The sequence below is a fragment of the Triturus cristatus genome, chromosome 10 (assembly GCF_964204655.1).
Source record: "Triturus cristatus chromosome 10, aTriCri1.1, whole genome shotgun sequence".
Classification (NCBI taxonomy): domain Eukaryota; kingdom Metazoa; phylum Chordata; class Amphibia; order Caudata; family Salamandridae; genus Triturus; species Triturus cristatus.
Genome location: NC_140593.1, coordinates 802,488,598 through 802,514,108, shown reverse-complemented (window position 1 = coordinate 802,514,108; position 25,511 = coordinate 802,488,598). Strand labels below are relative to the sequence as shown.

At 43.7% G+C, this 25,511-nt stretch overlaps 1 protein-coding gene across 3 annotated transcripts in view; it reads right to left on the bottom strand.

Annotated features, from left to right (window-relative positions):
* Positions 1 to 25,511, bottom strand: part of LOC146790029 (uncharacterized) — a 205,528-nt gene that overhangs the window by 37,680 nt on the left and 142,337 nt on the right. For 2 of the 3 annotated variants that reach the window (XM_085630161.1, XM_085630159.1), the window contains 3 exons: positions 20,363 to 20,419; positions 12,871 to 12,963; positions 11,338 to 11,421 (listed from right to left, as the gene is read on the bottom strand). In XM_085630161.1, coding sequence (XP_085486287.1) covers positions 11,338 to 11,421; positions 12,871 to 12,963; positions 20,363 to 20,419 — 234 coding nt within the window. The remainder of the gene's footprint in view (positions 1 to 11,337; positions 11,422 to 12,870; positions 12,964 to 20,362; positions 20,420 to 25,511) is intronic. The other variant, XM_085630160.1, reaches the window with a different exon arrangement.

Sequence of the window (25,511 nt, the reverse complement as noted above, 5' to 3'; positions counted from 1 at the left end):
CATCGAGGACTTTCAGTATAGAGTTGTTGTAGTGGTCAGTGAGTTCATGAACGTCTGACATAGATGTTGGAGGAGGCAGGGCCACATTGCATCGAAAGATGAGCTCATTCACTTTTGTGTTTTTCAATGTTCTTTTCCAGCGTCTGTTTCTTGGGTTGGCCTTTCTTAATGTTCCAACATTCTAAAATGAGGAAGGTGATATAGAAGTGGTCCGACCAGTCACAGGGGGTAATTGATTCCAGCTGAGAATTGGAGCTGGAGTTAGGGTTCGAAATGATTAGGTCTAGGGTCGTGCCTAGGTTGTGTGTTGGGCTGTCACAGAATTGAGTCAAATTGAGGTCCATCAGGACGTTTTTAAGACTGTTCACCGCCTGAATATTCGGGTCATTCCAATGAAGATTGAAGTCTCCCAGGAAAATCTGAGGACAATGTCGCTCCACGTTGGATGAGATGGTTTCATAATTTGTTAGACTACAGGGAGGTTGTCTCCCGGGGGATGGTAAAAGATGTGAAGATTGCATAAAGTTGTATGTTTGCTGATAATGCCTTTAGAGAGATATTAACATGAAGAGAGAGCTGCAGTGGGAGATTGCTTAGCTGAGAGACTGTTATGGAATATACAAGCAATGCCTCCACCCGTTCTCTTAGCTCTATCAAGTCTGATTATGTTGTGGCTCAGGGGTACTAGGATGTCAAGGACAGGTCCAGATGAGTCATTTAGCCAGGTTTCAGTGAGGATTAGGAGGTCTAGTTCCCTATCTAGGATGAGGTCAGCGATGTCGGTAGCATGTTTCACCGCAGACCTACAGTTGAATAGTATGCATTTTAGATGCGATTTGGAGTCAGTGTGACACGGGTGGGTAATGTGAATTTGCCTAAGGTTATCAGTGTTAAGGACATTAGAATTATATCTGGGAGCTCTATGGGGGTTCAGTGTATTCGTTTGGATGGACACCGGGGGGGCGGGGGGGGGGGTGGGGGGGTGCTTGAATGAGTCCAGCTGCACTAGTAGGCTTTAGTGTCGTAGGTTTTACGGGTTCATGTATGTTTGAGTTGTCCGTTAGGGTGGAGTTGTAAGCTGGTAGGAGGGAGCGAATGTCCTGGTCAGACAGGAGTTTCTTGCATCTAATGGGTCTGGAGGGGTCGTTAGGGGAGGGAGTGGTGTTTCAATACCGTCCCAATGAGGGCAGCCTATATCCATTCTTCCGCTCCAAGGGTTCGAGATGGGATTGGGTGGTCACAGGCAGGATCATTTGCAACACATTGTCGGATGCTAATTCAAGGGCCAGCTCAGAGGAGGTGTTTATAAGCTTTTGTATGTCAGATTTAAGTAACTGCAACTCCCAATTGATTTCCTTAAGTCTAGAGGCATGACAGGGTTGAGGACCACGGGACTTGGAGAAGGAAGGTGAAGAGTCGTTCACGAGGGTGGGGAAAGGCATGGTAAACAATCGAGGGGGCGTTGGGAGGGACCATCCCTGGCGAAGGCATTCACACAGTGATTTCCCGATGGGCGCCAAGGTTGGGAGGGTGTTTTGGAATGGGGGTGGAACTCGGGCGTCAGGGGAGTATGGGTCAAAGAGTGAAGGGGGGTCCAGATTGAGCCGTCAGCGGCATAGTTATGTCCAAGGAAGCCGGGGAAGGCCGTAGGAGATTGTGGCTAGGTAGGGAGAAAGCTTGTGGGGCCTGAGGAATGGGTAGATTCCCTAGAGGATCTGGGAGGATCGATGTGAGGAATGGGTGAGGGGTTAGATTTCCTAAGGGATCTGGGAGGATCACTGTGAGTCAGGGAATTTCTACAGAGGGAGAAACTCTCATCAAATAATCCTAGATTACGATCAGAGGCTTGAATGAGGATAGTCCCATTATTGTAGATGGATATGGTAACAGTAGCTTTGAAAGTGGGAGACGGGCTGCTGAGAGTCTTAGGCAATGAGGGAATTTCTTAGTAGCTGCGATCTTAAGAAGAGAGGAGAACGCCTTCCTCCACTGGGCTCTTCTTTTGGTATAAAAGATCAGATCGCTGGTAATGGCTCCTTTTTTTGGCAAAAATAAGGATCAGATATAAGGATTTCTGGATTAGATTCAAGCAATCTATGTTTGAGGGGTTTAGCTGTGTTTTTTTAATAGATAGGTTGGGTGGATAGTTAATAGTACAGCTACTTCAACCTAGTCGTTCAAGCCTGTCGTCCGTCTTGCTCAGTGCGTAAGGGGACATGATTTAGAATGACACTCTGTAGGATGGTCCCCCTGGGATAATAGACTAGTGTGCTGCTTCCAGGACTACGAGTAAGCAACTAGGTGGAGCAACAGCCTCCGGGATGCTAGCGAGGTTAGCAAGGAGTCTCTTATCTACCCATGAAAGCCTACTCCTTCTGAATATGCTAGAGCGGTTAGCAGGTGTCTCTTATCTACCCATGAAGGCCAACTCCTTCAGAGTATGTGGGGTTGTGTAAGCGATCTGAGCTACTATAGGCTTAGAGTTTGAATATACCCAGTAGAAGAACAGAGAATCCCTAGCAGTGTAGATTATGTAAATTGCAAAAGACGGCTAGAGTTTTAGGAGGTGATTAACAACTTTAGGTGTGTGTTTGTACAAGAATAAAAGTAAAATATTTGCAGAAAAAATTCAACTTTGCTTCCTCCACACACCCCATCTAAGAACTTATTATTCCTTCTCGTAGTCCTAGATTGTTGTCATAATATGATTAACTAATTTAGGCAGGGCAATAATATGACATAAGAATTAGGAAGCGCTTGAAATCTTCCTAACTCTAATGGGGTGAACCTTGAAATCATTCAACATAATTGGCCAGTAGGACAATATTGGGGTACAATTTATGGAAACTCTCTGTGAGATGGAAGCACATGAGTTTGATGCGTTCATCCTGGGACACCGGTGGGGGGAGGGAAATCAGAGGCAGAGATGAGATGTTCTGTTGTAGGGCAGCCTCAGAGAATGGCGCAGAAACCTAAGTGTCATTGTCTCTTACTCTACGGTACTTTTCAAAAAAGTGTATTTGTAAGGCACACGCTCACTCATCGGGGCATCTTGGGACGGACTACAGATGTGTATTGTAATCCAAATCAATAGAAGTTATTTTATTAGCCTCGAAAGGCAGAAAAGAAGAGGGGAGCCACTGGGATTTAAATCTTTGACCATGAGGTCGAACAGAGGCTCATGAAGTGGATACATTACCTCATCGCCCCTCCCTCACTTCAATTAATTACACCATGAGGCAGTCCTGCCTCCACCGACACCAGCAATCACAACAGGATATAAACGCCGCCAAGCTGCTTGGTAGGGTTGCACTGCACTGCTCTGGGAGCACATGGTATCGTTAAGCTGACAAAGATGGTGACCGACCAGCTCTGGGGGTTTGTCGCCTCGGTGCAAAAAGAATTGCAAGTATCTCCCGAAGTAAGTGCCTCTCCTGCTGAATTGTGAGGGACCTTTTGGGGTGGTATAATTTTTTTAATAATATGTTTGCGATTTTGAGAGTTTTTATTATCTGTGGCAGACTATTTAGAATAATGTGAGCCCAGTGGCCTTGCAGTTCTGGGTGCATGGTTGGCTCATTATCGTCCTGGGATGCAGTGATTGATTGGTTTCAAGTAGCTCATGTGGAATTTAGTGCCCCAGCACATCATTTATGTACTTCTAGTTGTAGTGCCATAATGGAGGGAAAATGCTTGCTAAGAAGAGGCATGTTGCTGCTTCATCCCTCATATGTGGAGTATAGGTTTCGTAGGAGGAACAGACCTAGGGGTCCTCCTCTTCCCCTGGGAGTTCTTTATTGATGATTGCTTCTGAGGTGCAGAATTTGACTGAAACAGTAGTTTAAAGGCTTTAGCAGCAAAGTCCCTGAACAAGGTAAAGCCTCCGAACTTTCAAAAATCAGCAGTCATATTCTAGAGTATCCTTCCTTGGCTTCAGACTGTGACGTACCCAGTATTTCATCATTAGGCAAGTACATAAGGAGAGAGGCGATTCCAGAATTGTTGGACCACATCAAAGACAATTTGAGGTCTTCTCTCTGTTCCTCACCTGAGGATTCAGGAGGCCATTTTCCACAATATGAAACCTCATTATCTTGCTCTGCCACTACATAATAAAGTAATGATTTAATCTTCAAGGAATGGAAGGATGCAGATCACTCCATCATGTCCAGATTCTTACAGAGAACAAACACGCTTGAAAACTCATTGGATTTTAAACCGCACAAACTGAAGATTGATGCGACTCTGGATACCGTAATTGGGAGCACTTATTTCAAACCAACACACTGTAATTTGTAGATAAGAAGGTGGGCAGTGCCCTGAAAAAGGTTATTTTCAGCAAATAATTTTCTCTTCCGGTTGGTACCTACTGAGAATATGTTGGTCAGTCCCTGGTCGGAGACTTTGAGAAGTTAGCAGAGGCAACACAGTAAGGCACTGATTGTTCAGATCTCCTTGTCCTTATGGAACCAGAAGTTACGTTGTTTTTTGTATTCCTTTTCTGACATATTAAGGTCTGCTACTCTGTCTTCATGGGCTTCAAAGAGAAGCTACAATGAATATCTTGAAGAGTAAGTGAAAAACTGCTACTTCAGAGAAGTCCACCCAGTTGATTCCTTTTGAAAAAAGTAGGTTTGGAGAACAGATTGATATAATTATCACAAAAGCATTCAAGGACAGAAAGCCTGTCGTACCATACAGGGGGAGGGGGGTTTCTTCAAATCATGATGTCGGTATTCTTCTGCCCCACCCAAGAAAGATTCAAGGCCTTCATCTTCCCAAAGTAAACAATTTCAACCAAAGAAGGTATTACTATACTGAGTCAGCAACCCAGCCAGGTAGTTCCAGGTGGGTCTTGACTAATATTGACTGCAGCTTGACCTACATGTGGTAGGCAGAAGGATCAAGAATTTTCTTCCAGTTTGGCACAAGAATGTTTGAATCAGTGGGTTGTGAGCAGAATCAGGAACGTTATTTTATAATCTGATTTGCTTGTCCTTTAGATTTGAAAATCCTCTTTATTCCCATTCCCAGGTTTCCAGTCAAGTGCTTACGGAAGGAGATTCTAGCACTATGGAACAAGAGGGCAATAATTTCAGGGCTACAAAAGAAGGCCGGGAAAAACAAGTAAATTTGAGAGTGGTAACAATTCACTTCAAAATGGTGATGCTGCAGAGCATCGTTTTTATGATTTTCGATCAGGGCTTTCTCTCTCCACCATCGATCTGCAGGATGCCCATTTGCACATCCTGATTCAAGAAAATCACAGGTATTTGCAATTCACAGTGGTTCAGATTTCTACCTTCTGTATTGAATTCAGCCTGGTGGTCTTCATCAGTGTTGGCACCATTGGTGGCACTGCTTCATCAGGAGGGAGTCTTACTTCTCACCCACCTAGACAATTGGCTTAGCTACCCCTCATCAAGAGCTCAGGTAGGGGAGCATATTGAGAGAGTTATTTCAATGTTAAAAAAACAATGGGTTTTGGTGAACCTAGGAAAGTCTGCAATAACAAAATTGGTGGAGAGGCACACACTGGGTTTACCAAATAAAAATTCTTCAGTTGAATTCACTATGTTCTATACACTTTTAACATAAGCGTGCTGCAGGGGAGGCATACACAGTCAAAAGAATGCCAACAAAACACAACAATATCCAGAGTCAATGAGACCCATCCTCTGTGCATTGTTGCTGAAGGTAAAACATACCTATACATTTAAACATTGTTAACACCACAATATTAGGCTGTTGTTGAATTCTATAAGTGAAACATCAAATCCACAGCAGACTCAGAAGTTAATGCAATGTATTTGCATAAATACATTCAGACATAATTCAAAAAGATTTCCATGAATCCATCATAACATAACATCTTTGTTGTTGAACAATAAATTCTCATTTGTCCATGAGTTTTCTTGCTGCCCAATGCATTTCGAGCCAATGCTGGCCCTTCTTCAGGGGCTTGAGTTCTACAAAAATAAGCGAAAATATAATGCGAAACAGATATGACACAAACATCCTCAAGGTCAAAGCAGCAGCATAACAAAGAATACAAAAATTATGAGAGATGAATATATTAGTGAAATGAACACGCAAGAGCAAACAAAAGGCCCTTCACCATAGTGTGACGAATACACAAAAGAATACTCACTAAAAACTCAAGGACCTTTAACACATCTGAAATAATAAAAGATGCGTATCTCAATCCAAAACCTCCACTTCTAAACAACCCAAGAGAAATAAACAAAACTGATATGTGAAAGAAACGAAAAAATGAGTACCTTTTAAATCACAGTAAGGGATATACTGGTTACCAAGCGGCTGGTCAAACACCTAAAAACATCAAATCAAACAAAAATCAGCCCGTAACTCTAATGCCAAAAAGGGAAAGAATCGTAGTCGTGACCGCGTCAAGAAATATTTAAACAATATTTAAACATAATACCGTGTAAAAAATGCAACCCGCGTATAGAAACAGAAGACGGAAACGTCCGTTCGCACCAATGAATACTGAAAAGAATAAAACCGCCATGTTGAAACAAATACTCGCATACTGAACGCAAATGACCACGCTCTCAATAAGGAAAAGACTACAAGACTTTTTCAACCAACATAGGGAAAAACACATACAAAGAATGACATGTAAATATGAACAAAGAGAGAATGAGAGAGTGAAAATAAATAATAAATAAAGGAAAAACATAAAAACAAAACCAATTGTATGGTGCATTGTAGAAATGATACATCAAAATTCAGCACATAAACATTAAAGTACCAGGAGTCGTCATACAGAACATGCCAGTCACTGTATAGTGTGTGATTTATAAATAACATGAACAATCAATTCTGTCGTTAATTCCTTTGTCTATCAGAGTATCAAGACGTCTGATCCAAAATGTTTCTCTTTGCTCTAACCAGAGCTCTCCAACAAAGAGAAACATTTATTTTCACTCTCTCATTTTCTCTTCCTTCACATTTACACGTCATTCTTTGTATGTGTTTTTTCCTATGTTGGTTGAAAAAGTCTTGTAGTCTTTTCCTTATTGAGAGCGTGGTCATTTGCGTTCAGTATGCGAGTATTTGTTTCAACATGGCGGTTTTATTCTTTTCAGTATTCGTTGGTGCGAACGGACGTTTCCGTCTTCTGTTTCTATACGCGGGTTGCATTTTTTGGTTCATTAGTCTGTTGATTGTTTTTGAGCCGACCGCGTACTCCCGCGATTCGGCGAGCTTGTATTTAACTCGGGCGGTGTTTGGGGCAGAGTATTCCCGAGTCTGCTTCGCCGCCACTGGGGGTTCTGGCATTCTAGGATTCCCGGCTATTCTACACGGTATTATGTTTAAATATTGTTTAAATATTTCTTGACGCGGTCATGACTACGATTCTTTCCCTTTTCGGCATTAGAGTTACGGGCTGATTTTTGTTTGATTTGATGTTTTTAGGTGTTTGACCAGCCGCTTGGTAACCAGTATATCCCTTACTGTGATATAAAAGGTACTCATTTTTTCGTTTCTTTCACATATCAGTTTGGTTTATTTCTCTTGGGTTGTTTAGAAGTGGAGGTTTTGGATTGAGATACGCATCTTTTATTATTTCAGATGTGTTAAAGGTCCTTGAGTTTTTAGTGAGTATTCTTTTGTGTATTCGTCACACTATGGTGAAGGGCCTTTTGTTTGCTCTTGCGTGTTCATTTCACTAATATATTCATCTCTCATAATTTTTGTATTCTTTGTTATGCTGCTGCTTTGACCTTGATGATGTTTGTGTCATATCTGTTTTGCATTATATTTTCGCTTATTTTCGTAGAACTCAATCCCCTGAAGAAGGGCCAGCATTGGCTCGAAATGCATTGAGCAGCAAGAAAACTCATGGACAAATGAGAATTTATTGTTTAACAACAAAGATGTTATGTTATGATGGATTCATGGACATTTTTTTGAATTATGTCTGAATGTATTTATGCAAATACATTGCATTAACTTCTGAGTCTGCTGTGGATTTGATGTTTCACTTATAGAATTCAACAACAGCCTAATATTGTGGTGTTAACAATGTTTAAATGTATAGGTATGTTTTACCTTCAGAAACAGTGCGCAGAGGATGGGTCTCATTGACTCTGGATATTGTTGAACCTAGGAAAGTTCCAGCAGGAGCCTTCACAAGACCGAATTTTTATAGGAGCAGGATTTTGATCAGACATAGGATTGGTGACTCATCCACAGGGAAGAGTTTTAAAGATCTGGTCTCACATTTTGAATATTTAAGCTCCTACTGCAGCAAAATGGTTGCAGACTCAGGGAGATCTGGCACCAATAATATTTGTTATGCCTTCGCCCAGATTCCATTGCCACAAGATCATGAGACATATCTTGAGTTATTGGAAGCCTGCATCTCAGAATCTCAGTCTTCAAAATCCCTCCGTCTCAAGCAATGTTCCAGGACCTACATTGGAGGATGGATTGTCAGAATCTGTTGAAAGGTGTTCTCTTTCCCCCTTCTTCACCGATAATCGGTATGACGGATGCCAGTTCAGTAGGATGGGAAGCCTGGATGTAAAACCAGCTGGTTCAGGGACTCTGGACCCTATTTTAAGAACTCAGATCCTCAAACTGGAGAGACCTGGAAGCTGTACTTCTTGCTCTGACGTCCTTTTCCTCTTTCTAGGGTGCAATACAGTGTTGATCAGGACTGAAGTATTACTGCAAAGTTGATTATCAAAAGGCAGGGGAGGGGGACAAGATCGGTTCCATCGTCCAAGGTAGCAGACCACATTTTCACTTGGGCAGAGCTGAATGTGACATTGATTTCAGCAGTTCACATTCAGAAGTCTGAAACATGAAAGCAGACAATCTGAACAAGATGATCATGGCCTCACAGAAATTTTGTTTGGATCCACAGGTGTTTGCTTGATTGTGCCACATGTGGCAGAAACCAATAGTCAATTTTTTTGCCTCACCTCTCAACTCACTCCTGGAGATATTTTGTACAAGGGGAAAGGAGCCCTGGCAGGGGGAGAAATAGGTGATGCTCTCTCCTGCTTATAGATCTTAGTCTCCTTTAAGTGTTCTCTCCTTTGCCCCTAATTGTCAAGTTTTTGATCAGGGAGAGAGTAGGCCTCTGTGATATTGATTGCTCCTGCTTGGTCCCGCTCATGTTGGTATCCTCTACTGATATCAATGAGAACCTATCAGGAAGTGGTTTTCTTCATGTGCCTTTCTCCTCTGGCCTTTCCGATACTCCATCAGGCTACCCTGTCGAGGTTTAGGCTAGTGGCCTGGAAGTTGAGAATATAGGGTTAAGAAGGAGACGACTTTCATATATTTTGGCTACAACACCGTAGGCTTCTAGAAGTGAATCTAAATTAAGACATTATTTGAGACATTAGGATTCTTTCCTCAAGTGGTGTGGTTCAAGACATGCCAACCCAAAGTAGTGGATGTAGTCCAAATCTTTTCTTTCCTTTAAGATGGGTTTCACTTGGGTCTTAATTTCACAACATTGAAGATCCAGTGGGCAGCTATCAGGGCTTTCAGAAGCACAGGGGAGAAAGTTATGGGTGAGGTTAGTTTGGTGCATTGTTTATTCACAGGGTTTGATAATATTCGTCCTCCTGCCAAGCCTGTTCTTACTGGGGGCCCTATATTTGTGCTAGAGGCACTAGAATCTATGTATGAAAAGGTGCAAACAGAAACACTTTTTTTCTGGTGGAAATAACGTCCGCTTGAAGGCTTGGTGACTTGGGGTCCCTATCCTGTAAGCACCCATTTTTTCAGAGTGTTTAAGGATGAAATCATCCTACATGGGGTCCCTCCTTTGTTCCAAATAAATTCTTCATTCCAAGGAGAGGAAGAGGTTGTCTTACCCGACCTCTTCCCTTCTATTACTAGTGAGGAAGATGTAAGGCTTCACAGCCTTTATCTTAGAAGAGGTGTTCTGAAGTACCTGGTAAGGGTGTCTTCCTTTAGCGACTCAAGTTCTGTTTGTTCATTTTGGCCACTGTGAATGTAGGGGCTGTCGTAGGTCCCAACTCTTAGTAGATGGATCAGATCCTTGATCTTCTTAGCATAAAAGGTGGCAGGGTTTCCTTCCCCTTTAAAAGTTCAGGGCAGGTCGACTAATGGGATGTCAGCCTCTGTGACAGAAATTCAGGGGGCTTCCATTGAAGACATCTGCTGGGCTGCCACCTCCATGGTCAACTCCATGTAGTTTTTATTACCATTTTAGAGTGATGCAGGATTTGGACTTCAAAGACGTTTTTGTATACTGAGTTCTTATCTCTATGAAGTGACAATAGGGAAAATGCTTGTTTCATATATTATTCTACATTCAACCAAAGTTGTCCAGGTTTTGCTTTCGTACATTTCATGGTGATGAGTTTAAGCTAGGGAGGAAAGATGAAGTAATGCTTCAATTATTTACTTGTACTTGCATTACTCTGAGTCCTACTCCCTCAATTCAATTAATAACTTCCCTCCATCTCCAGGCCAACTTAAGATGTTGGGTCTGTTGCTGTCTTCAAAAACAGGGCGGAAAAATAGAGTGGATGGTGTTTTATTCAGGAATAAATGTTGTGATTGGTGGTGTCTGTGGAGGCAGAACTGTTTCATGATGTAATGAACTGAAGTGAGAGAACGAGACTCAGAGTAACACAATTACCCGTAAGTAATTGAAGCAGAGGTCCACTGAGCCACCTGACCCAAAAATATAGATCATTATTCGCTTTGCAGCTAAAATCTGTTGTTTCATACCCAAGTTATTAAATGGTTGCAATCTTTACACCAAGACCTGCTAATGCCCTCAGGAAAATAAGTGGATTGCCCAAGACAGATTTCCAAATGTGTACATTAACTTAAACCACCATTTCAAATGGGATCTTTGTTGGTTAATCTGAATTAAAGCCACGTACAATAAATAAGAAAGATTAAAGCCTCCCGAAGACTGAGGAAACTCTTCAATCAATGAAAGAAGCAAAGTGAACTTGTATTGCAACAACTTCTCTCTCTCCAATGAGATTATCCCAAGGAGAGGTTGAAGTGACATGGAGACAGAACCATTCTCACTCACCGCCCTCTTAACGATTCTAGCAGGCAAAGCAAAGTATATTTTTGGTTTGGCAAATCACTCTTTAACCCTACCAGAGGTCGTCTTCTGGACCTCGGCATACAGTACTTTGGTAGGGTGGTACATGGATGGGTGCATTTATGACTCCTACATGCTTTGCCTTTTCGGGCGATGCAGAGAGCACTTGAATGTCTCTTTTCTCCTTCTCTGGCCCTATTCATTACCAATAATTAGTCACTTTGAATGAAACAAGCACTGAAGGTTCACGTCCTTACGGGTTTGAGGTGCCATCCGTACTGAGTAGCTGTAAATCGAGGCAGTCGGAAATGACTGGAGATGAGGTGAAGACGTCAAAGTATCTAGAAGCAAAAGATTGTACATCTGCTTACATACATTAACATAAGACGAAGTTATAATAAGGCAGAAAAGCAATACTCTTTTTAACCATACTTCTTATTTGAAGCAAAAATGCTTTTTAACACTTTTTAACAATCCCAGGGCAAAGTAAAAATAAGCATTGGCAAAGCAAATAGGAAACCTGTTGGTTTTGCCAATGCCTTGTTTTGTGTTTGATAGCAGCTATGGATACATGCTCATCCGCAAATAGATTTGTTAAAACAAAATAAATCCATTCAACGATAACAGCTACGGATGCGTGCACACCCACAGCAGCCATCATTGAAAGAATGTTTGATATTTTAACAAACCTATTCAAATATGGCTGCAGTGGATGCAATCTTCGAGTTTGTTTCAATGAGTTTTGTCAAATGAGCTCTACAAATTTCCAGACCCAAAACTTGCAGACTTCGAGACTTAGAGTTTGAATACGATATTGGCAGACAAGGTTACTCCGTCCCAAACGTGACGGATATCCCGTCCTCTAAATTACTATTCCATTGTATACTATGGGATTTGCAATACAGCGGATGGGATGTCCGTCACAGTTGTGACGGATTATACCATCCATCAGGCACATATGCTAAACTAGTATTCAGATGACCTACTTCCACAACACACCTCTGGGACACGCACCATAGGAGATGTTCCAGGCTCAGATTTCACCTGTACACCGCACCAGACACCTTGTAAATGTGGTTTCTGAGTGCTGGGGCTCCTCTCCAGAGAACATCTCTGTCTCTACAGTCTCCATTTATGTTGTGAAGGGCTGGGTCAGAGGTGCTGCAGGATACCAGACCTCATGGTAATCATGAGCTTTAATTGTTGGTTCATATTTTGGTATATACAATTATGATTTTAGCACATCAACTTTGAAAACTTTAAAATAACTAATACAGGTATGTGGCATTCTACTAGCCATTTAGTAACATATGCCCTTTTGGTACCAGCCAATACAGACCATGTGACAGTGACTGATCTAAATGTACTCAAGGCTATGGACACAAGTGGATTTTGGTAACGATTTTCAGTTGTCAGTGAGTGACCTCTTTGTGAGGGTGGATTGTTGGGCCTATCGCCAGGACATTCAATACGCTGTCAGTGCTGCCATCATATGTAAGTGGGCTCTTGGTGGGGACAGAGAGTGAGCAAACACCTGCTAAAACTAGACTGTCGATTCCTGGTTGATGCATGAAGGAGACAACTGGGCACTGGGTAAATGGACTGAGGGACTCTTGGAGATGCATCTAGTGGGCCTGTGAAAAGGCATTAAGTGGACTATTAATGGTGGCACTGTGGGTGCATGGGTTTACCCCCTGTTAAAGCCATTAGTTGGTGAGGACAATGAGTATGATCTCTGGTAGGGTGTCGGTGCTTTGCAAGAGCATTGAGTGGCACATATGTTCACTCACCTGCAGAAGCCAGGCTCTTGATCATTCGGTAGCAATCGGCTGCTCCTTCGGAGTTAAATACCACAGTGAACTTGATGGTGCCCTGGCAAGAACCTGAGGGGATGAAACTACAATGAAAGAACGAATCAGTTCTGCAGGAAACCCCTCCACCAGGGACAGGGACAGACATGCCCAAAACTTGTTCCCAACACATTTCCTTTCAGTCTCTACTTGCTTTGCCAGAGGTGAGGAAAGTAATTTTCAAAATATATCAGCATGCTCCTTAACTACTTCGTAGCATTGGGACAGACCTAACACTTGTGTTTGGTTTATTTTACCTTATGTATTATATATCCACCCATGACTTAGATAAGCAATATTTCCACTAAAACTATGTCACCTTGGTCACCTTCACAGCCAGTGGCAGGAAAAGATTATCCTTATACTTCATCATTTTAACTTTACCCTCCCAACAGGTGGCACTTCTATTACTTCTTCAATTCCATTTCACCTAGAAGGATACCTTCCCCATCCAGGACTAAGACAGAGCTCCTAAAACCAACATTTGTACTAGCTGGTCATAACTATTGTTATCTCAAGATGAACCCAAGGACGGAAATGTGTGGCTTTCTTTGGTACCAAATTGGCTGAGGGTACGTAATTGTTTGATGTTCTTATTTGCCCAGAAAGGCAAATAAGAGGGGACATTACTAAACAGAATATATTCAATATATAAAAGTAATTTAAATACACTATTGCATCAAAGGAAAAGTTACTTACCTTCAGTAATCATTTTCTGGTAGATACTCTATTTAGCCACAGATTCCTTACCTTAGAATTATCCCAAGCGTCAGACTGGTTCTAGAAATTTTCCCTGGCTTTACATGACATCGTCGATGTCATCCGTGCCGGAAGTGACCTGCTCGGGACTATATAGGTCGAATGACAGCAGTTGCTTTTTGCAACTTCCCAGGAGCGCTGAGCCACAAAGAACACTGACCATTGGTGTGGAAAACTAGGGCCCTGAAAGGGAAGAGCCCTGTCCCTAGAAATCTGTTTGTAGAATGGGGAGGATGTGTGGGTCGGTAAAAAATCTGCAGCTAGATAGCATCTCTACCAGATAAGGAGTTACTGAAGGTAAGTAACTTGTTTAGCCGATAAAGACTTCTCGCCACAGATTTCTTACCTTAGAATACATACCCAAGCAATACCATTCCCGGAGGTGGGTTTGAGGATCTATTTCATTCGAAGAAGTCCTACAGGACCAAAGGGACAAAATGTCCTTCTCGATGGACCTGACTGTCCAGGCAGTAGTCCTTTGTAAATGTGGGCAAGGAGACCCACGTAGCTGCCTGGAAGATGAACAGGACTGGAAGTCCATGTGCTAACGCAGTGGTTGCAGCTTTCGCTCTGGTCGAGTGAGCACACAAACTCCGCAGGGGTTTTCTTCTTAGCCAGAGCATAGCAGATCTTGATATGGAGCACGATCCATCTGGAGATGACCCGCTTCTGCACTGCCCAACCGTTCTTCGCTCCAACATACCTCACGAAGAGTTGGTCGTCCACGCGGATTTCTTGTATGCGCTCAAGGTAGAACAACAACGCTCTTTTAGGAGTCCAGCCAGTGAAGTCACTCCTCTTTATTGGAGGGATGCAGCAGAGCATAACAAGTAGGCAGAGTAATGGGCTAGCCTACATGAAAGGGAATGATCACATTTGGTAGAAACAAAGCTCTCGTACAAAGCACCAGTTTGTCTGGGTAGACATTGAAGTAGAGAGGCTTGGATGTTAAAGCCTGAAGCTGACTGACCCTCCAGGCAGATGTCAGCCACGAGAAAGGCTGTTTTGATGGTAAGGAGCTTGAGTAGACAATTGTGCAAAGGCTCAAAGGGAGCACACATAAGAAAAGTGAGGATGAGATTGAGTTCCCACTGGGGCATAATGAAAGGGGAAGGTGGAAACAAATGTTGCAAACCTTTCAAGGAACTCTTTACAATTGGGAAGTTAAAGAGGGATGGCTGGTGAGACAACTGCAAAAAAGCAGAAATAAAAGAGAGATAGCCCTTTGGAGTGCCTAAAGCAGATCCCTGCTGGGCAAGAGAAAGGATGAAAAGGAGAACCTGAGAATGGGAGGCAGAAAGGGGACAGATCTGTCTTTCTGAACACTATGTCACAAATTTTCCCCAACGGCAGGCGTATACCATCTTGGATGTGGGACGCATGGCTATCAAGATAATGTTACAGACTTCGGGAGGAAGGCTGATAGCTGTCAACTGTCGCCGCTCCATCTCCACACAAGAAGGCAAAGAGTTGACAGGTTTGGGTGAACGACCCTCCCCTGCTGCTGTCACAGAAGATCCTCCTGACAGGGTAGCCTGATCAGAGGATTGATGGCAATGCTCAACAGCTCGGGATACTAACTCTTTGGTGCAGAGTCCGAAGTCACATGGAGGACTTGGTCCCGGTCGTTCCTGATCTTCTTGAGAACTCTAGGCAGGAGTGGTATGGGTGGAAAAGCATACAGGAGGCCTGAGCTCCAGTTGAGATGAAAAGCATCTCAGAGCGAGAGCCGCCTTGGAAACTCCAGCGGGCAGAACTGCTGACATTGCGCATTCTCTGCAGTGGTGAATAGATCTAACGAAGGCTCCTCCCACTGCTAAAAGAGACTTTGCACCACCACCGGGTGGAGACGCCATTTGTGATCCGCTAGGCATCTTTGGCTCAGTTTGCATGCTCTGGCGTTCAGAGAACTCGCCAGGTGATCAACCACCAAGGATATGCCTTGACATTCCAGCCATGTCCAAAGGTGCAGACCCTCTTGACAAAGGGTATAGAACTCCACCCTGCAAGGTTTGTTGCAGTACCACATTGTGCTGGTGTTGTCCGTGAGCACCTGCACCTGCCCTCCCTTGATAGAGAATAGAAAGGCTTTCAATGCCAGCCGGATCGCACAAAGCCCTAAAAGGTTGATGAGGAGTCCCAAATCCGCAGGAGACTAGAGTCCTCTGATTTGCACCTCTAACAGATGGCCGCCCCATCCCAGGAGTTACGCATCTGCCACTACAGCCAGATCTGGTTGGGGAAGGGAGAGGGATCAGCCAATGACTCAATCAAGGTTCATTAACCACCACTGCAGATCTTTTGCAGTGCCCTCTGAGATCTGAACCATGTCGGAGCGATTCCTGTGATGCTGCGCCCACTGGAGCTTCAGTCCCCACTGCAGAGCTTGCATATGCCATTGGGTATGTGAAACAAGCAGGATGCTGGAGGCCTAGACACCCAGCAGCCTTAGAGTCAGTCTTGCCGAAATCCAGGATAGAGGCTGAAACAGCGGTATCATAGCCTGAATATCTTGGACTGGCCTTTCGGAAGGATTAGCCCCGAACTGCACTGTGTCCAGAACAGCTCAGATGAATGGGCGCATCTGAGAAGAGGTCAGGTGTGACTTCGGCACGTTTATAGTGAACTCCAGCGAGTGCAGGAGGTCTGACGTAGTCTGGCGGTGGGAGACCACTGCCTCCTTCAACAGCCAGCTATTAAGATAGAGGAAGACTGGCACCCCTGATCTTCACGGATGAGCTACAACCATCATCTTGGTGAACAACCTAGGGGTTCTAGTAAGGCATATTGAACTTAAAGTGCTCTTGGCCTACCGTGAACTGCAGGTAACATCTGTGGGCAGGCAGGATGGAGATGTGAAAGTATGCGTCCTGCAAGTCCAACACTACCACCCAGACTCCTGGGTCCAGGGCAGACAGCAAGAATGAGCATTTTAATTTCTCCTTTTTCAGGAAGAAATTGAGAGGGCCCAGGTTTAGGATGGGACAAAGGCCTCCATCATTTTTGGGCACCTGAAAGTAGCGGGAATAGCAACCACGATCTGCTTCTGATGTTGGCACCATCTCTATGGCTACCTTGGCCAAGAGAGCTGCTACTTCCTGGCAGAGTTAGGGGACATGGACCTCAGCCAGCATGTCGTAAGAGGATGGCATGGGTGGAAGGGTAGTCACATAGGGGACGTTAGTAGCCTCTCCAGACAATCTGGAGAACCCACCGGTCTGATGCCGTTGACCTCCAGTGGTGCAGGTGATGCCGTTGCCTGACTCCCACTGGTTGACCGTGATGGTCGGAGGGCAAACTAAAGGGGGTTGCTGGCTGTGCCTGATGGAGGGAGGAAGGGCGGGGGTGGACTGGACCAACGTCTAGCTGCCTGACCCATGGGGTCTGTGAGTGACATGTCCTCAGTCTTGCCCAGGCTGGGAGGCTTATGGGCTGTGGTGGCTGGGCGGGCAGACACAGCAGAAAGCCTCTTTTGTGACAATGAAAGGAGCGAAAGGCTGACTGGGGGCGATGTAGCTCTGCTGTCCTTCAAGTGCTCAAGCACTGAATCTGCTTGTCTCCACAGAGACAGGAGCCATCAGAGGGCATGTCCATAATAAAAGCTTGGACATCCCCTGAAGAGCCTGTTGACTTCAGCCAGGCATGGCTACGTAAGGCCATCAATGAAGAAACAGCTCTGCCTAGTGAGTCAGTCGTGTCCATCCCACATCTGATTATGAAGTTAGCTGGATCTCTCCCATCAGCCATAGCTTAGGAGAGTATGGCCCGGGCCTCCTCGGGAACCATAGGCAGCACCTGCACAACCAAATTATAAAGGCAATGGGAGTAACAGCCTAAAAGACATGCAGGGTTCACAGACCGCAATGTCAGGCTGGAGGAAGAATACATCTTCTTACCAAAGGTGAGAGGAAGGGAATGTGCCAGGGTTTACTCAGGAAATGGAGGCTTGGCTGACCAAGCTTCCAAGGTGGGGTGTTTGTGGAAAGAATTGTCCAAAGGGACGGTCGATGGCAGCGGGCAATTGTCCTGTTCACAGGAGCCCCATGTGCAGGGCTTGGACCAGGCCCCGAGCAGGACTTCCGTGAAAGCTTCATTAATTGGAAGAAGCTGTTCTGAAAGGGGTGACTCCCGGCTGAAACACTTTCATCAAGTTAGTCTTGACAGCCAAAAAGAGCAGATGAAGGCCCTCCTCACCACTCTAGCAAATGTGGCACCCTCCATAGCATCCATACCAAGCCAGTATCTGGGGAGGTGTCCAGTCCAGTGGTATCTGCCAATTTCTCATACCAGTCTATATCAGTGTCTAGGGGCTGCTATTCTCAAGGACCAGTGACTCCTCTCAATCTTTCCAAAGGCCATTGCCCATAGGACTAGGGCTCAGTCTCCGTCTTGGAGGGAATGGCATCAGTCAGTGTTGGACGATGTCCCTCCGGCTCTGTGTTGGAGTCGAGATGAGAATGGGGATGGCACGGGTAGCACTGGGAGCGTAGACAGTGGAACCCGCGCCAGTGAAGGTCGAGGTGGCATGACCGTCCCCACTCCGGATCGATCTGTATATCCAAGGGGCTCAATAGGCACTAAGGGTGGGCCCGCCGGCGTGGAACCAGTAAGAGCCCAAGGCATTCCAGCGGGGACAGCCCACCCAAATATGAGGTTCATGGCCACAAAGAATTCTCATAGTTGGGCAGCAGTCGTTCAGGCTCCCTGAAAACTCAGGGCGGTGCGGAGACAGCCCAGGTGCAGGCTCAACCGTGGGCCCAGGGTTCGAGCGACAAAAATCCCTTGTCGGATGACTTCAGCGGCTGGGGTGAAGTCGAAGACCTCTTGCTTTTCTTCAATTTGTGGGAATTACTAGGGTGGGATGACTTCAACTGCGACTAAGATCGATGGCTCCCTGACAGATCCCAGGCCCTTCCGCTCGACGGGATAGTACCATCATTGCATTGCAAGTCGAGTGGCAAGGAGCTTGAGGGATCGCTCCCTCAGGGTCTTGAGGTGCATGGCGCAACAATTGAGGCAGGTCTTGACATCGTGGTCTTGACATCGTGGTCATGCTCATGGCACCAGAGACAGATGAGATGTGGGTCAGTCACCGACATTTTCCTGTGACATGTGCCGCAAAGCTTGAATCCAGCCTTTCTCATGGACATCCCTACCACATCAGGACAAAAAACATCTTACATAACTTCGACATAAAGTCAAAAAGGTCAGCCATAAAATGACTGGCGTTAGCTCTCCTCAGATCTGCACTGACTGGCGTGGAAAGAAAAGAACTGACGTCAGAGTGCTGGGTTGGCGGCTATATAGGCATCGCACACATCACTTCTGGCATGGACGTCGCAACGCAGAGCCAGATGATGCCACCTTCCGGCACGTAGGGGTACAGTTCATGAAAAATGACCAGATCCAGTCTGACACCTCAGAGTAATTCCAATGTAAGGAATCTGCAGTGAGAAGTCTCTATCAGATTTTTTTAGCATCATATTTATACAGTAAGATTGTATTACATTGCTACATATCTTTTTGTGGCAGTGTTGCACTTCCTGATAAAGTGTAACATGGTGCTGGATACCATAATGGTGCAAATTAACACCAGTAGGACAATTTTACTAAATTCGGCAAAGAGAATGCTCAATACAGCTTAACTTCAAAATTAATTAAGGATATGGCTTCACTTGCTACCTACTTGGTGAGAACCATATTCTATAGCCGTGTACAAAGTAAGGGATGTAGGGAACGGGAGGGTCACAGTAACAATTGCCATAATTCTGAGTTACTCTTTTCATTTCAGTCCTGTCTTACACCAAAGGCTAAGATAAATATTCCTAGTATTTTGTTTTCTATTCTGTACACCTGAACCCAAATGTTACTCAAGTTAAACTGATACACAGCCATAATATAGAACTGTCATGTATTATTCAAGTATCTTAGAGATTTCACATTGTGTTTGTGCTTTTGTAACTACAAAACTACATACCATTTCTACACTCACAAATGCACCACATGTATTGCCCTATACAACAACTAAAAGGCATAAGCAATCAAACTGCATTAAAACATCAGGTTTATATCCAGTTTAACATGAATCGTAGATCACACTTAATTTTACCATCAACACTCTAGCAGGACCCTATACGCTTGTTGGCATAACACAATCTTTATATGTAGACCATGACAGCTTGACTTAACACATTAAGTAATCTTAGTGGTCATCTCAACAATCTCTTTGCCTTCGGCCTCTGGCCAACTGTGCCTCAGAATAGTTTGTCCCCTTGGCAAGAAAGAACCATGATGTCACTAGATGATGATGATGGTGAGGCAACGCCCCAAAGAGCAAACATTTGCCATTCAATTGCAAAGGGCAGTATGCCATTGGCACCTTTTATTCTTTTTGCTGATGACTGCAAAATCTTTATCTAATGTAGTGTTCGTTAGCATTTTGTAGGATGGAACATATTTAACTTTAGCATTAAAGAACAATATGCATATTTATCATAATTATAGATTGTGGTACATAAAGATTTCATTCATAGCTATCAAAATTTGTTGCATAAATACAGGATGTCAATTTTCAATAAACATTGCTTGAGGTTGTTCTAGCTATGTGTTAATTTTATGAAGAACTTTCCAAAAGTAAAAATTCTTAAATTGCATAAAAAGAACACATTTGTACCTTGAACACTCTTTCGGATCCTGTAACAATGATACCTTAAGGAACCCTCAGCATCATCTAAAGTATGAGAATATAGGCAGTTACTTAAATATCTTTTATTCATCAATAAGCCAAGAAGCCCCCAAAGGGGCTAGCAGATCAGCATCCTTATGTACTGTCAGTTCTAGCAAAAGTGGAGACATGACGGAAATTTGTACCTTGGTGAAATTCATCGGTTTTCCTCTGTACACTATGGGTAAAATTATCCATTTTAAATAAACGCCTTAATTTGAACAGTGAGGATTTTAATTTATCTTTCGAATAGAAGGACAAGACTGATCTCATGATAACACAGACTCTTATATGCTGCCTGCCCTCTGATCTCATAAATTAAATGGTTTCAGCTTGCATGGGTCTATGGTCTTTACCATACGTACTGATCCAACCAACATATGCCATTCAATAAGATTACATGAACTTGCAGATGATGACCACAATTAAAAAAGAAGGTACCTTTCCCAAATTCTTTTCCAGCATTCACAGGTGTCAGTGACATCAAAATACATTTGCTAAAATCTAACAGAGGATTATTTTAGAACCAACAGGAGATGACACTTGGGGACATGCAGAGAGAGAAACTAACGGAAAATGGGCACAGATAGTGACGGGGTCCCAGGTATTTGGGTACTGGCCTCAAAGGAAAGAAGAATGATTCACATTCAGGTATGCCGATGATTCTGGCTGTGCACAGAAAGTTTTGGGGTGATCTGTCAAGAGGTGGCCGGGAAAAAGGAGGTGTTAAATATAAAGTGTGTTTCCTATCTTAATTCCCATAGGGATTTTGAACACGACTACAGACCGAATCGCTGAACAGAATAACACCAAATTTTACCGAAAGCTAGCTCTTGGTCCAGAAAGAGTGCTTTTTGCTATTTGGTATAAATCCATTCAGTAGTTTTAAAGATATTTATAGAAATCCAAATTTGTAATGTAAAGCTAGGGACATGAAGGCTCCACAAACTGTCCTGATCTGGTGCTGAAATTTGATGGGCAGCCAATACTATACCCAGGAAGTGTTGGCACCCATCTTGGTACTCGGCTACAACCGAGCCCCTGAAAAAACGTAAAAAAATAAAGAAAAGGGGGCAGCGCTGGAATATCCTGAACCATTAGTTCTGGTACTGGTGTCCCAGAGGGACCCTGCCAGAGTAAAAAAGCATATTGAAAAAAAACAAATTGCGCTAAAAATTGCGGCCGGTCTGCGAATTGAGTAAAAATTAAAAAAAAAAAAAAAAGCGTGGGCTCCTGCAATTGTTTTTATCAAAGGCCCCAGGTAGACCATCCCAGGGGCATGTTTTCTTGCTTTTTTTTGGGGGGGGGGGGGGAATTTCATATAGCGTGAACTAGAACCAAAAGTATCAGAGCACTTCACATGAGCACCAGTTGCGTTACGGACAGACACATACATTTTTGTTAGGCTCGGGGAGATTAAGTGGTTTGCCCAGAATCACAGGATGTTGAGTGTCCCTGTCGATACTCAAACTCGGCTTCCCAGCTCAAAGGTCCACCGCTCTAGCCCTCTGGCCACATCCTATTCATAATATGTTTTAGTGTAGGGCGCACACGGCCTCCCTCCCCGTGGCCAATCTTGGCCCCGGGCACCGCCACGTCTACGTGGCTGGCCGAGATTTACATAGACAAGGAGGAGGGCCGCACAGCTCTCAGCCTGAGGCTGCAAGAGGCCTGGGGACCAGCACCTCCCTGTGGCTTTATAAAAACAAAGAGGAGGGGGGGTCACCCAGACCCCCCTCCAATGGTTGAATGGGCCCTGGAGACCACCACCACTCCAGGGTCAATGGCAGTATTGAAAGGAGAGGGGGGGTGCCTTGCCCACCACCCAGGCCATGTATGGACCAGGGACCACCACGTCCCCGTGGCTTTCTTTATTTTTTACAAGGAGAGGGCTATCTCTCCTGGACAGGCCCTTAAAATTGAAAGAAGGGGAGACCCCCTCCTGTAGCCATATGTGGGCTGAGAGAGATAGCTTCCTACACTACATGCTATGTGCCCGGGGAGCCCACCTCTAGGACATAGCAGTTTGCTTATGCTTGGAGGGAGCTGACAGCTCCTGCCAAGCAAAAGGAAACACTCCATGTTCTGTGGAGGATGTCATCAGTGATGTCATTTGAGATGTCATCAGTGATGTTACTTACCATGTCATGAGTGATGTAATATGCAAGGTAATAAGCAGTGCATTGTTGGGGCATAATATAAGTCGCTCAGGTAACTATAACTGCTGAATTTCTATGGTTACGTACGAGTAAAATCTGACTCTAACTATACAGCCCCTTTGTTTTTTTCAGTGAATTTTTCAAGTTTTTTAAAGATTCTATTTCCTAACTATAAGGTCCCTGCAACCTTTGTTTTTTATAGTGGTATATATATATACGTGTATATATATATATATATATAAATATATATGCATATATGTGTGTGTGTGTGTGTGTGTGTATATAGGTGGCAATGCTAGTTGAAGCGTTACATTTAAACTTAAAGAAACACTGATATCTACCAGTTATAGTGTTAACTGAAGTAACTATAGCTCAAGCCGTGAAAACGATTATAACCTGTGCTCTAGGAATGCACAGTGTTGTCATTAATGATGTCATAACAGAGGTCAGCAGTAATGCTATCGATGATGTCATAGAACATGTCATGAGTGATGTAATATGTGAGGTATCAGTGATGCATGGTGAAGGTGAGACTTATAGCTACTTCAGGGCTCCAGTTATAGTCACTCTGTATGTATTTTCTTTATCACATATTTATCTTTTGAAAGATTTTGAGAATTTTAGTGCCATCCTTTTAGCATCAACTGTTTGCCCGAAACTGCAGATATGTCTGCCAATGTTTTTGTTGGGGATAATGTGCTCATCTTTAAAATGTGCTTTATACAAAAATTTATATTATTATATCACCTTTTAAATGAAAAGTATGTTCTAAGAAAATTAAAAACATGCATCAAAAATTGCTTTTTTTAGTAGTACATTGACATTACAGAGTAAGTTTAACAAACATAAATAAAGCGGGAAAAGTACAATATGGGACAGAGCCACTTTTTGCTAATGGAGTTCTCCTTTACAGAGTTGATTTTGATGAACTGGGGAGGATTCATTGGTAGATGCTTATGTCAAGGATGGGCATGCAAGGGTGAGCTTGCCAGTTCCGCTGAATAATGCTCTGAGAGCAGCACTGTTATTATGGAAGCATTTTTTTATGCCAGCAATGAAAAAGGACGAATTGCTGTGTTAATGATGCATGAACTTCTTTTTTGTTGTTTAGGGAAGCTAAATATCCTGCTAATACATTTAGCACTGTGAAGTACAGAAAAAATATCACAGTTAAGACCTCTTTTCTATGAAATATGACATTTGAAATCACAGGCAACATTCAATAATAAAAGTTAAGTAACTTTAACTTGCGGCACACCATGCACAGTGTTGTCATTAATGATGTCATTCCAGAGGAACCTGACATGGTGATGTAGTGTAGGAAGCTAGCTCTTTAAGTGATATACCAAAAATTGTTATATTGTGTAAAGAGTCCAGGGATTTCCCCAGAAATACACAAGTAGGGACCAATGAGTTCCTTACCTGGAAAGTCTACACCCTCTATTGGGAGTGGGGCATAGTACTGATTGGATAAGTTGGACCATCTTCAAGATGGTGGCCGCTGAAAAATGTGCTTCACTTTAACTGCAGCAGCACCTGAGGGGAGGAGTTGGCGAAGTGGGGCACACCTCCTAGTCCCACTTAAATTTCCAGCCAGTTATCCTGCCAAAAGTGGGGGTTTGAACAAGGGGCTGAAATCTGCTGCTAGCAGCAGAGGGTGGGGTCACATTACAAAGGCGGTAAGGCATTTAAAGCTTCCACCTTGAGCACTGTGCCTGCCTGGGGGAGGAGGTGTGACACCTCAGCCAAGGATGGGCTTTGTTTCTGACCTCAGAGAGCAAGGGCATCAATCCAGGGGTCCAGAAACATGTCTGGTGGTGGCAGGCTGCCTGACGCCAGTCACAGACCACACCAGGGTTGGTGGGATTTTCAGGGGGCATCTCTGAGGTGCCCTCTGGGTACATGTTTTAATAAATCCAACACTGGCATCAGTGTGGGTTTATAAAGAGGTGATGTTTGGTACCAAACACTCCTGGGTTCAGTGAAGCCATCATGGTGCTGGGGAACTCAAGTTGACGAGTTTTTAGCCCATGTACTCTTTATGGCTTCACTGGCACTTACAATATTAACAATAGACTGAAGTTCGATGTCCATCACTGTGCGCAATGTGGGGTCTGGCGCAGGTAATATTACAATGATTTCAAAATATATCATGAACTACAAAATAATAATTTTTTCAAATTAAGAAGTGTGATGCAAATAGTTAAATAGGAGAAAAACAAACCAGAACACTTTACTTGGTGTTGTGCAAATAACACATATTTGCAGAAACATAATTGTTTGTACAATATATAGTTTCATCAGTAAAGCTGCATGTCAGTGGCAGCCGCGGCCCGTGGAGGGAGTTCCGTGGGGCGGAAAGGCGGGGCGGGGGAGGGGCAGCGTGGGGGCTACTAAAAACCAGAATATGGATAATTGGAGGTAAGTAAACAATTAAATAAATAAAACGAATTTCGTAGCACGCCCTGAATCTCCAATTATCCATATTCCGGTTTTTAGTAATCCCCAACCCTGCCCCTCCCCTCCCCCGCCCCGCCTTTCCGCCCCACGGAAAACCTTCCACGGCCCGCGGCTGGTCAGTGGGAAAGTATGTGACCATTTCAATGTAAAATCTTCTGATTACAAATGACAGTGTGCTTCCACTTAATGCTTTAGTTATGTATTTATTAAAATTGATAATTTTTAAACAAGATTTTAGAAACATTCCTGCCCTGCCCTGATGATAATGCTGTTAATGAGCTAAGAGGCAAGGCAAGGGTCATGTGTATCCTATATGTGGCTATATTTGTATTATATATGGAAAAAAAGTGTTAACATATTAAACCAAACAAAAGAGTTTTTGTACAGCAGATATGCTGAACTTGCGCATTTGAAGGTGCTCTCATATGTGATAGTACAGAAAAGGGCGGCTCAATGAATTAAAATATTTGGCCACAATC